We start from the raw sequence: 14,198 nt of genomic DNA on the forward strand, positions 1-14,198 counted from the left end.
GAATCTAGTACACAAAAAATGATATACAGCAAGCACCAAACTTGGGCATTCTCAAGTATATCAGTCTACAGTAGGTGGCTGTATGTATACACACAATTCAGGCTACTTTTCTCCATTTTGACATAAACAGCAACCTTGCCTAAATTTAAAAACAAACCATTACTTTTTTTCTACATGCTGGGAGTCAAACCCAGAGCTTCTCACAAGCTAGGCAAGTATCCAACCACTGAGTTACCATCCAAGGCATATTATTATTTTAAATAAAATATATAATGACCTTTCTTTGTTGCTTAGTACTAAAGATATAGTTTGGGCTAGGCACAATGGCTGGCCATGCCTGTTAATCCCAGCAGTTGAGAATCACAAGTTCAAGGCCAGCTTGGGCAACTTAATGAAACCCAGTCTCAAAATAAAAAATAATAAGATCTGAGGATGTAGTATAGTGGTAGAGCACCCCTGAGTTCAATTACCAATACCACAAGAAACGGAAAAAGGGAAGGGATGAAAAAGAGAAAAACAAAGTTATTTTGTAAACTAGGTATTTAATAATACTTTTGTAGAAATAAAATGTTTTATGTTTAAGATCTAATGAGTCATTTGAGAAACCCTTTAAATTATTAGTGAAACCATTTATTCCTTTAAAGTTTAAAATATATTATAGATTATAAAAATGTAACATATGTAGGGGCTAGGATGTAGTTCAGTGGTAGAGCAAATGCTTGAGGCCGAGGTTCAACACGTGTGTAATGTAAACTTTAAAGAATAAAAACAAGAAATTGATACCCACACAATTATTACTCAGTCTAAGGGGGAGGGGGAACATGACCAGTTCTTTTCTTTTTTTTTGTTTAGAATTTTTTTTAATTTTTAGTTATAAACACAATACCTTTATTTTGTTTTATTTTTTTTATGTGGTGCCAAGGATCCAAACCAGTGCCTCCCACACGCTAGGCAAGCATTCTACTACTGAGCCACAACCAGAGCCCTTACCAGTATTTTTCACGTCTTCTTTGGACATTTCATCAATTCTATTCTCCTGCTTCCCAATATCTTTAGAGTCCATTTGCTTTGCTTCATGATTGTGCTTTATCATTTTGCTCAATTAACCATTTTATAATCTTTCATAACATTGTTTCATGAAATATGTAATCTTTAGCAAAACAAAATTCCTTCTAATATACTCTGATTCTACTTCATTGTTTAAAAAAAATGTACTTTCTTAAATAAGTCTGAATTTTTTATAGAAGGTACAAAAATTATTTGACTACCTTAAAAAAAGACATTTTTTATTTTAATCAAATTCACATTAAATTTCAAATTAGTTGGTGTATAAACAAGTTCGTTAGTCAATTCTGAATCATTAAATGAAATTCTTACATTAGTTAATAGATGATGTGACTTATTATTGACAAAAACAAAGCTGAAGGCACAAAAAAATTAGCTATTTTTTAACTTCCTATTCTGATTAAAAAATAATACAGAAATGGCTGCTAAAATCATTTTAAGTTGCTGAGAAACTCTATAATAAGGATCAACATTACTACTATACCCATTAATAATACATAATCAGACTTTATATGCCCCCAATATGATGCAACAGAAAATACATAGTATCATTGTGAGTTACACAAGCCAAATAAAACTGAACCTGAGTTTAGTTAAGCCTCTAGACCTAACAATTAATTTATAGGAAATACAAGGATTTAAAGAACATAATATAAATAATCAACCAATCAAATATAAAGAACCCTGTTTCTTAAAACAAATAAATGGCACTTTTTCTTTAAAAAAAAAAACTAATAATTGTTGGGTGTTGAATGCATGGGAATTTGTTATATTATTCTTTCTACTCTGGTAAAGTGTTTTAAAAAGAAAGAAATATGATCTTATGTCTCTATATTAAACACTTAATAGATATATATCCAAAAAGATCTACAAAACAGGGGCTGGAGTCATGACTCAGTGGTACAGTGCTTGCCTAGCACCTGTGAGGCACTGGGTTTTAATCTTTAGCACTACATAAAAATAAGTAAAATGAAGGCATTGTGTCCATCTACAACTAAAAAAGAAAAAAATAATAAAAATAAAAGATTTATAATGGGCTGGGGTTGTGGCTCAGTGGTAGAGCACTCACCTAGCATGGGTGAGGCCCTGGGTTCAATCCTCATCGCCACGTACAAATAAATAAAATAAAGGTATTAAAAAAAAAAGACTTATAAAACAAAAATTGCCTTACAGTATTAACATGGGTAGTAGTATTTAAGAACACCTTTAAGGGGCTAGGGATGTGGCTCAAGCAATGGCACGCTCGCCTGGCATGCGTGGGGCGCTGTGTTCGATCCTCAGCACCACATAAAAATAAAATAAAGACGTCGTTTTCACCGAAAACTAAAAAAATAAAAATAAAAAATTTTAAAAAAACACCTTTAAAGAACAGTCAACAGAGGTTCGGGATTTAGGGCTGTAGCAGAATGTCTGACTAATATACATGAAGATCTAGATTCAATTTCTAGCACTATAAAAACAAAAACACACAATTAATGTGAGGTATAGCAGCCAATAGGGATAAAACAATCAGCACTGAAGAGAAAGTGGGCTGTTAACAATTTTCATTCACACACACAGGCAAGAAAAGTCAAACCATAAAAATTAAAACTGGTCTTCAAACATATACCTAAATAATGATACCCAGAAGACTTTTTTATTATATGAAGTTTCCACTCAGAGTCACATGTACAAGATGGTTTCACTTATTATTCTTTATTTTGTTTTTAAAATGCAACAAGTGTTAAATCATAACAAACCAAAAATGTAATATTGATGACTCAAAAACCTCAAAAATGACTTACTTTTTATCCCCCCCCCCCAAAAGAATGCCAACATAGCAAAACCCCAAAAAGTTTATGTGGTTTCAAACGTTAATAGTAACTGCCTTCAAAAGCCAATTAAAAAATTTTAAAAAAAGATTTCCAAGTCCCTAACCACACAATTAAGTGTGGGGAAGAATACAAAGTCACTTTTCAGAAGGAAAAAAAAAAAAAAAGCATTAAAAATTTACTTCTCAGGCAGTCTTTCCCAAAGAAGTTACTAGGATGTGTGCTCTACCAAAACAAAACAGCAAGCTAAACATAAGATGATATAATAGGGGTATTAAAAAAAAAAACAAAAAGGGCTGGGGATGTGGCTCAAGCAGTAGCGCGCTCGCCTGGCATGTGTGCGGGCGGGTTCGATCCTCAGCACCACATACAAAGATGTTGTGTCCGCCAAAAAAAAAAAAAAAAACCTAAAAAAATAAATATTAAAATTCTCTCTCTCTCTCTCTCCTCTCTCACTCTCTTAAAAAAAAAAAAAAAAAAAACACAAGAGCCAAGCGCAATGGGGATAAGAAAAATAGTATAATGAAACAGTCATTATTACTATATGTATGTATGTGACTGTATGACCAATGTGATTCTACAATATGTATATTCAGAAAAGTGAGAAATTATATCCCATCTATGTATGATACATCAAAGTATATAAGTGCATTCTACTCTCATGTATAACTAATTAAAAAAAAAAAGAGCCAAGCACAATGGCACACATCTGTAATCCCAGCAGCTCTGGAGGCTGAGACAGGAGGATCACAAAGCCCGGCGCAGCAAAAGCAAGGTGCTAAGCAACTCATTGAGACCCTGTCTCTACATAAAAATACAAAATAGGGCTGTGGATGTGGCTCAGCAGTTGAGTGCCCCTGAGTTCAATCCATAGTACCCCCACCCCCCCACACACAAACACACACACAAAAAAACCCATGAGATACAGTCAGGAAAAGGGATATCAAAGGGAGTGTCAAAGATGACTGCTGGGCACCAGGCATAAAGGTAACACATCCATCCAGATTGTAGCCATGTCCAGACAAATTGAAGGTTTTTACTATCAAGAGTCCCACTGCCACCATACTATTTACTGACCTATGAACATACTGCCCAAGTGAGCCTTATCCACATCTCAAGTGCACTTGGCTTGTTTGGACTATATAATGACATTTCCACTTGCCACCATTCCCTAAGCAATGAAATCTCTCACCTACATCCCTCTCTGCTCTCCAGTGAATATTCTGCTTTAACCTACTCCTAAAACTCAGGTGGGCTATAATATGGCTTAGGAAAAAAAAATACATAGCAACCCATTTTCTTTGAAAATATTCCTGCCTGATGCCCAGCAGCTAGCCCTTCTTTGCTGCCTGATGTTCTGACTATGTTGAGCACTATGTTCCCAGGATTTATGAATGACTTTGCCCACCGACTGCCCAAAAAGGACTCTCTTATAAATCTCTTATAACTCTCATGACACTGGGGCACAACAGGTTATGCAGACTATTCAGTTCATATTCTTCTGGGAGCCTATATCTAAAAGGAGTAGTCCTGCCGTGTCCTTACAACAGCTAGATTTATGCTTGCTACATGGTTTTTCAAAACTCAAATATCAATTATTGTAGGGTACAACACAAAATGAAAAAGGGAAAAAAACACAAGAGAATGATGAACACAAATTAAGTATATTGGTTACCCTAGGACAGGGGTGTTGTAAATGGGATAAGGCTTTTAAAGGTATTTATTCTACTTCTTAATCTGTATACTGAGGGCAAAAGTGTTCATTTTACCACTACTCCTTAAGTTTTCATGTACATTGATACATAAGAATGGTATATGTGATGCAGGACTGTTATAAATGTTATAGAGGCTGTTCAGCACCAAGGTGCCTTGATGAGGAAGAGCACAGATAGAGGCTCATGTCCAGTCAGAAATTCATTTGCTATGACCTATGCACTGGGGCAGAGTTGTTCCTGTCCCCACCCCAAAGGGGTCCCCTACCTCTCTCTACCACTGATTTACCAAGCATGTCCCCTTGGCAATCCAACCACCCAAAAGTCAAGACTTTTCCAAATTCACATTGCTCTATTTTCCTTTAAAAGCAATAATTCTCAAACTTGAGTATGTATACAAATTACCTAGGGATCTTGTTAAAATACAAACCCTAGTTTAGAAAGTCTGGGAAATAGATGAATTACAATTACCTATCATATTTCTAACAAGCTGTCAGGCGACACTCATGCTGCTATCTACATACCATACTACATTTACAAGAATTTAGATTGTTTTGTTCTCTCTCGGTCCAAACTAGAATATAAACTTAAGGCAGGTAGGAACATTGTCTGCTTATTACTGCAGCCCCGATGCCTGCAACAGAAACCTGTCCATAGTAAGTATTCAATAGTTTCTTGAATTAAAAAGTGTTTCCTTTTTTATTTTAATAAAATACATGTCTGATGTCCAAGTATTAAAGAGACATATTATTTTAAATGAAAATAATAAAACTACTCTGAATTTAGAAAATTATATGAAAAAAATGTTTAAAAATCTGAAACTCAAAAGCATGTACAAAGCACCAAGTCTGTTCAAAAGAGGCTTCCAAATTCCTGTGAAGTTTCTCAGAAAGTTTTTAAAATCATTCTTCAACGCTATAGACAAATTTTTCAAAAAGGTAACAATGCAACTGATGTGGTTGACACCTAAGTTTCAAATGTGAAATGCTACTCATTTTAATACATCTAGCACAACACAGAACATACTCAATAATATTTGCTAACTAAATGGAACCAAAGAATGAATATCAGACAAAGGAACATGAAATCCAAAATATATACAACCAACAACTCACTTACCCAAACATCCCTAGTATTCCACCCCAGCTGACCAGGCTATACAAAACTCCCTTCAAAATAACTGCCATGACTGACCCCAAGCAGCCCTGCCTCTGTGTGCCCTGAAAGGAGTAACAGAAGCCAATAGAGGGGATAACCAAGTAGCTGCCTACTGTCTGGTATGTAGCTCAGTGGTAAAGTGCTTGCCTAGCATGGCGAGGCCTTCGATGCCTAGCCACTTTCTTTTTTATTTTTTAAAGAAAAAAGGAGGAGCTGGGGCTGTAGCTCAGTAGTAGTAGAGCGCTTGCTTACCATGTGTTAGGCACTAGGTTCGATACTCAGCACCACATAGAAATAAATAAAGGTATTATGTCTATCTACAACTAAAAAAATTATTTAAAAAAAAAGAAAGAAAGAAAAAGGAGCTGCCAATTGCCCCTAAGGAATAGGCCTTTGAGGGAATGGAATATAAAACACTTCTTTCTTTCTTTCCCTGTCTCTCCCTCCCTCCCTTCCTTTTTTTCATTTATTCATTCTCTCTTTCCCCTTCCACGTCCCTCTCTCTTTCCAGTACTAGGGATCAAATCCAGGGCCTCACACATGCTAGACAAACACTCTAGCATTGAGCTCCCCACCGCCAGCCCCTCAAATGAAGTTTTAACAATAGAAAGTCAAGAACATGAGATCCCCTTAGGGAGAATGGCCCAAAATGGAATGTTCAGAAAGGCATTCTGGGCAACAAAATAGCGATATGAAGCCTCAAAGAAAAAGGTAAAACCTAGTTAGGCAGAATCCCAACAACGCAGAAAGCTGAAAGGGGAGGATTATAAGTTACAGGCCAGCTTCAGCAACTCTGAAAGACCCTAAGCAACTTTGTGAGACCCTGTCTCAAAATAAAAAAATAAAAAAGGCTAAGGAGGTGGCATAGTGGTAAAGTATCTCTGGGTTCAATTCCCAGTACCAAAATAATAACAATAATAATATTAATAATAATAATAATAATAAACACTGGTCTGCTATAAAAAAATAGTAGAAATAAAAGGCAAAAGCTATATAACAACCTTCTCAAGGAATACCAATACTTACAAAAGAGCAGGAACAATCTGTTCTCTTCCAGAAAAAAAAGAAATAATTTTAAAAGTTGTTACTGAATATTCTAGAAATGCATAACAAATTCAGAAAAATGCTGTACCTTTCCCCTACGCCCATTTCCTCCATCTTGATCTTCCCACTGCCAGTCCACTCCTCGTACCACTCTGGCACCTGCAAAGATTCCTCTGGCTGTAATCTTCTTAGATTTTCTACGAGACTCTAACAAAACCCTAAAAATAAAGGTATTTATTTAAATTTATATAAAAATGGGTAATAATTTATACATAAAAGGACTTACACAGGTATAAAGTGTATTATACTCCTTAAGATAAAGCTACATTATCCATTTTACAAATGTAGAAATGTGAATCTCAAAAAAGCTAAATAGCAGGGCACTGTGGCATACGCCTATAATCCTGGCAATTCAGGAGGCTGAGGCAGCGATCATGAGTTCAAAGCCAGCCTCAGCAAAAGCGAGGTGCTAAGCAACTCCATGAGACCCTGTCTCTAAATAAAATACAAAACAGGGGTGAGGATGTGGCTAAGTGACTGAGTGCCCCTGAGTTCAATCCCCGGTACTCCCTCCCTCCCAAAAAGAAGCTAAATAATTTGCCCAGGTATACAAAAGTTAAAAAGGAAATGGAATCAAAATATGAATCCAGTACAATCACTTTAGAGTAACATTATACTCTTCACTGTTTTACAGGTGACAAATAAATTCCTCTATAGCAGCCATACAAATAAATAAGGGCCTAAGATAGGCAGCACTACAATGACAAATGGTAAACAGTTCTTTGCCTCAGACTTCATAAGACAACAGCTGGTGGTAGAACTTTGGTCAACTCGTCCGTCAACTTTTGGTCAACCCACCGTCTAAAGGGTACACATCTGCTTCAGTCATTGTTGCCAAGAACAAATATAAGCCTAGTGTTGACAGTCTTTTGGGTGTGTGTGTGTTTTAAGAATCCATAAAAGATTAGCAATCATTTAAAAATTTACAGTAATAATTTAAAAAAATTTTAGTATATGCCAGTAAAAAACATCTGTGACCTGGATTTGACCTATGCTAAACTGTCTCCAAAATGGTGTATACTTATAGAAGATTATGGACCTTGAAAAAATTTTGCACTACGTGAACCAGCTTGTTTCTCCAAGGCCATCTATCTCTTATTCTTCTATACCCTTCTCATTCATATACTCAGAAAAGTTTGGGGATTTTTTTTATTATTTTCTATTCATTTTTGGAATATCTTTATTTTAATTATAAGCAAAAGACAAAAATAACTTGTTCAGAATTACTCAGTTAATAAAGGACAGAATCACAATTTGCACTGGGAAGATTTGACTGAAAAACTGATTTACTGCCAGGCCCGGTGGCATATACCTGTAATTCCAGCAACTCAGGAGGCTGAGGCAGAAAAATCGAAAGTTTGAAGTCAACCTCAGCAAATTAGTGAGACGCTAAGCAACTTAGACAGATCCTGCCTTAAAATCTAAAAAAGTCGGGGGGCAGGGCCTTAGAGATGTAACTTAGGGGTAAAGCACCCCTGGGTTCAATCCCCAGTACCCCCGCCCCAAAAAAAGGATCAATTTATCTATTCCTCCTTCTAGCTGTCTTTCTATCATTGGCTGTATTCTTGCTCCTAGTCATTATCTATAACTACATAAGAAAATTCCATCACTATTAACACCCTACGCATTGCTTCTAAGATATCTAATACGCATCTCTACCATAGTCTAAAATAACATGTGATAATTATTGTTGATCTATTATTTCCTTTAAATTGTAAACTCCTTAAAAATACTGCATCTTATTTACATTCAAATCTTCACAAAAATAGTAGTCATATGGTCTTAATATATGCCTAATAACTCAATCAATGGGCCTTAGGGCTCATAACAATTGGAATAGAAAGCATAGTGAGAAAAAAATAATCAGTCTCTTTGGATTGCCTCTGAATTTCCAAATAATAAGTGATGTCAAATCTCTATGTTAGAGAATTAATAACTATCTCAGAAAAACATACAGTTCCACCTTCATAGAGTTTTCCTCTCACGTTTCAGCAAACCCAGTCATGTTTACCCTGTTATTTGCTACCTACTTATATTAAATCAGCTGTCAGAAGTTATTTCCTAATCCTGTTTTTAAAGCTAACTAATAGTCACAATAAGGAGCCACAATGGGAAAAAAAAATTGTTTCCCCTACCGTTCACTTCCTGGTGTAGTAATTCTGTAAAATCGATGCCTTAAATGGTGTTTATCTCCATGATAACAAACTGTGCACAAATCATAATTTGTACACTCTGCACATTTCCATCGAATGCCAATGATTGGTTGTTGGCGACAGGTGTCACACATAGTTCCATCATGCTTGATGCCTATTAAAACAAAGATACATACTTATATTACTTACAAATACTTATTTGCATATTATTCCCAAGTGGAAAAATTAATACATCATTTTACAAGGTATTTTAATCAAGTAAGGAGAAACACCACTTATACCACATAGTTTCAAGATAAGAGAACTAAAATATTTGGGATGGGCTTGTGGCTCAGCGGTACAGCACTCGTCTCACATTTGCAAGACCCTGGGTTCGATCCTCAGCACCACATATAAGTAAGTAAATAAATAAATAAATAAATGTATTGTGTCCAACTACAACTAAAAAATAAATACTTTTAAGAGAGATCTAAAATATGTTAATTGGTACAAATTACAAACTAAATATGTTTCTTTCCCATTCATTAGGAAGAACACAATTCAGGGTTCAATCCCCAAGACTGCAAAAAACAATAAGAATTCCAGTTTTTCTACAGTAAAACTTACCCTCTGACCCATAAACTGAAACTGAGATTCAATTCAGAGAAAGAAGGAAGAATCCTTTACCACCATATACAGACTACAATACTCAAAAATCTTTAGAATCTCAAACTACTCTCCAGATAAACAAATACCGCAAAAGAAAAGACAATTTCATTCTCATGATATGGAAACAAATTATCAATTTAAGCGTTTACCTATAGGGGATTTTTTTCTGCCAGAAAACAAATTCTAGAAAATGATTAGCAAGCAAGTTTCCCTACTTAAGGGAAAACAATACACCATGATATGGGGTCTTCCCCCAAAGGAAAAAAAACACTTGGTAAAATGACTTCTACTAAAACTGTTCACACAGATGGATGAGACAGATGTTGAAACTATTAAAAGATACCCTTGGGGCTGAGGCTCTAGCTCAGTGGCAGAGCATTTGCCTAGCATGTGTGAGGCACTGGGTTCAATCCTTAGCACCACATAAAAATAAACAAATAAAGTCATGCTGGCCAACTATAACCACCAAAAAAATAAGATACCCCTATAAAGTAATGAAAATAACTTTCATTTTAGGACAATAGGATTGGGGGTAATATTCCTTTACTATTCTGTGATATTAATACCATTTGTTCATAAATTAAAACTAGAATTTTTAAAAAATATTTATTTTTTAGTTGTAGTTGGACACAATACCTTTATTTATTTTTTTTTTTAATGTAGTGCTGAGGATCCAACCCAGGGCCTCACACGTGCTAGGCGAGCACTCTACTGCTGAGCCACAATCCCAGGTCAATGCTAGAATTTTTTGAAACATTTTGTGGCTTCTGAACATTATAAACATATCCTAGATAATCAAGCTTATGGATGTATAACAGGGACACTCTCCTGGATTAAAGTTCTGGTTCTGTCAATAACTATTTGGTACCCTTGAAGAAAACATTGTAACTGAAGTTTCTACATATAAAATAAAGGTATTTATTTCAAAATAATTGGAGATGGATAGTGGGAAACTAAGGTGGGATTCAGATGAAAGATTAACCATGCTAAATTGGGTAATGGGTATATAGAGAGTCATTATATTCTTCTCTATTATGTCTAAGTTGAGGTACTTTCGATAAATAAAAGAAGCCATTTTCATTCCTAGAACCTTGGTCCCCTTTGGAGAAGGTAATATATTCTTTGGTAGTGAAGCAATGTGTTCTAAAAATCAAATAAAAATGTGGTATACTTGCAAGAACTACAGTACAAAAATAGTAATATTATTACTAAATTCTACAGGAATTAATACACTATTGCCATTTCCTACAAAGAAGGGGGAACCTCTATTATTCATTTTATATAACCAGAATTAAACCAAGGGGCAACTTGAGTGTAAGCCTGTGTCTGTGCTGAGAAGGTTAAGAGGATGAAGGTAGGAGTAGAAAGAAAGGAGGGACAAAAGGAGGAAGGATAGAACAAGCTCTAAAATGACTGAAAGGAAACTGGAGCCAGGCCCAATGGCACAAACCTATAATCTCAAGTCACTCAGGATTACATGGAAGATCAAAAGTTCAAGGCCAGCCTGGGCAACTTAGTGAGACTCTCTCAGAATTTTAAGAGCTCTATCCTCAGAGATAGAGCACTTGCCTAGCATGGACAAGGCCCAAAGGAAGGAAAGAAAGAAAGAGCAATGCCTACTGGACTATAAAAGAGCATAATACCCCACGTTTTACGAAAAATCCCCTGCAGTCTCCTACCACACAAATGCCTGACTGTAGGGACAGGGGGTGTTCTTTACTCCCACTCCTATTGGGGGCAGGCCCTCTGGTATTTTCAAATATCACTCTTTCTGTAGTGCAGTAAAGAGAAATCAAGAAAATAAAAATGACTAGCTAAAGAGTCAAGTTATAGGAAGTCTGAAGCATACCAGGTAAATCCATGGTGGTTTGAATTAGAATGGGGACAGCAGAAATGGAGAGCTGAAGTTAAGACTTAGTGACTGGGTCAGAAGATAAAAGATTTAGAAAGTATGAATGATAAAGCATAAATAAGATCATTCAAGATAAATAAAAATATTAAGAGATATTTAGGGGGCTGGGATTGTGGCTCAGTGGCAGAGCACTTGCCTCACACAGGTGAGGCACTGGGTTCAATCCTCAGCACCACATAAAAATCAATAAATGAAATAAAATATATATTAAAAAAGATATAAAAATATCTATTTAGGAATAGGCAATTAAGCAGCACATTAAACTGAAATCTAGGAACTGTTCTGCTTAAAAATGAGAAGGGAAGTATGAAGAAAAAAATAAATAAGAATATACTAATTAGGGCTATGGGTGCAGCTCAGCATGTGTGAGGTCCTGGATCTGATCCCCAGCACCAAAATAAACAAACAAACAAATCGAGGTCCTCCATTGATAGAAACAGACACCCAAAAAACTAAATCAGAAAAAAGAATGAGAAGAGTTTCACAGAAATGATGAGCAAACATTTTCAAAGAAAGGAAGGAACTCACAGAAGAGCAGAGTGTGTTCAATGAACCAAGTAGTCTCATATTTTAGCAGAAACGTGCAATATAATCAGAGACTTGGCTAGGAAATAACAAAATCAAATATGATTTCTAACCTGTATATTCATATTACTACACAAAACTATTACAGGCACACATCTGTAGTCCCAGCTACTAAGGAGGGTGTCATAGCAAGATTCAATCTCAAATATTACATAAATATATACACATACATAAATGCAAAGCCATGTGATTTAAGACCCTAGCTCTGTAACTTGCTAGGTACATAATATTTAAAATCGACTTACACTACTCTAGGACCAATATTGTGAAGTACAAATTGAGAAAACACTTCCTTTCACATGAAGGCTATAGTGACACAGAGGTGAACACACTTTGAAGGAATTTAAAGTAAAATGTAAATGCAAGCAGTTATACTGTATTTAATTTTAGTAAGAATTTATGAAATTTACTATTCATCTGGTTAAATAATTTAGTAAAAAAAAATCATCAGAATTCCACAATCTTTATACAGAAATCAAAGAACTTAATAGGGTCTCAATTTCTTAGAAACTGCACACAGGAAGCAATTATTCATGTGAAATTAACCCCATTTTAGCAAATTACCCACCTTCTCCATGGCTATTCTCTTATTACTATTTTATCTCACATTTTTCCCCACATCCTGTGGCTTCCTAGGGCTTGTACTAATCTTCTCAATTCCTTTCGATTATTTTTGATCCAGAGCTACCACACAAAATAGTGATGCATGCCAGCAGATTATGCACCACTTTTTATCAGTTAATAACGATGTCTTCCTTTTATATTGTGCAAATTAAATCTGACTGTATCAATCATGAAATTATTATCAGTTATAAGCCCAAAAGAAACTATATTGAAGCCTAAACGAAATGTGAACTAAAATTTTAAAACCACAGAATTACAGCTACACAACTCAAAGCTATCAATATTCACCAGTATTATATGTTTCAGTCTTTTAGAATATGGATCAAAGGGCCAGGTAGCGCACAAGCCAGGAGGCTGAGGCAAGAGAATGACAAGTTTGAGGCCATCCTCAACAATTTAGAGGGACCCTGTCTCAAAAAAAAAAAAAAAAAGTAAAAAGGGCTGGGTATGTGACTCAGTGGTTAAGCACCCCTGGGTTCAATCCCTAGATTCCCTTCTAGGGATATAAAATGAATACACAGAAAAGGGCTTGACTTTTTTTTCTGCAGGTGCTGGGGATTGAACCCAGGGCTTTTTTCATGCTAGGCAAGCATTTTACCACTGAGTCACAACCCCAGCCCTTGACTTTTTCTCCTTTAATCACAAAAGGATTAAAAAATAAAATCAAAGTACCTAAATAGTCCACACTGGACATCCACATCCATATCCATCCCTTCGGTCATTAAAAAATTACTATATTTTGCTTTAAATCATTATCAGTTCCATAGAATGTACATATTGAATAATAATTCTGTAATTATTTCTATAACTATTACTTCCAATAGAAATACAAAATTAAGTAAAAAATTGCTCTAGTTCACAAAAGATAATTTTTAGGTAAATTCTGAAACCTATTGACAAATTAAAACTATCATAACTGTTTGAACAGAATTATTATTTGAATTTTCATAAAACTGCAATTTTAAAAGAGAAATACCAAGAATCACAACAGATTTTATGTTTTAAAATTCACAGAATTGAATAGTAAAATAAACATACCCCTGGCTTTTTTATATATGTATTATATATATATTATATTCCTAGAAAACTGAGTGTATATTTAAAAGGGAAGAAAGGTATAACTGGTTGTATGTTCCACAGATGGCCATGCTAATTTATGATTCATCCCACGGGCTTTTTTTAGGAGACACCAAATGACACTCCACCATCAAGAGGTGGATACAGGGCTGAGGTTGTATCACAGTGGTAGAGTACTTGCCTAGCATGTGTGAGGCACTGGGTTCAATTCTCAGCATCACATATAAATAAATAAAGGTAAACTGACAATTAAAAAAAAATTTAAAAAGAGGTGGGTCACTTCTCTCTCCATTGGACCTAAGTAGACATTCCTAATTACTTCAATCAACAGAGTGCAGAGGAAGTGACA

The 14,198-nt window shown here is 35.3% G+C and overlaps 1 protein-coding gene across 2 annotated transcripts in view; it reads right to left on the minus strand.

Annotated features, from left to right (window-relative positions):
- Mib1 (MIB E3 ubiquitin protein ligase 1) overlaps positions 1-14,198 on the minus strand; it is a 161,979-nt gene that overhangs the window by 94,123 nt on the left and 53,658 nt on the right. For both annotated transcript variants that reach the window (XM_071602863.1, XM_027935671.2), the window contains exons 2-3: positions 8,986-9,157; positions 6,879-7,008 (exon numbers count right to left, since the gene is read on the minus strand). In XM_071602863.1, coding sequence (XP_071458964.1) covers positions 6,879-7,008; positions 8,986-9,137 — 282 coding nt within the window. In that variant the 5' untranslated portion in view covers positions 9,138-9,157. The remainder of the gene's footprint in view (positions 1-6,878; positions 7,009-8,985; positions 9,158-14,198) is intronic.

This window comes from Marmota flaviventris, chromosome 16 (genome assembly GCF_047511675.1).
Source record: "Marmota flaviventris isolate mMarFla1 chromosome 16, mMarFla1.hap1, whole genome shotgun sequence".
Lineage (NCBI taxonomy): Eukaryota > Metazoa > Chordata > Mammalia > Rodentia > Sciuridae > Marmota > Marmota flaviventris.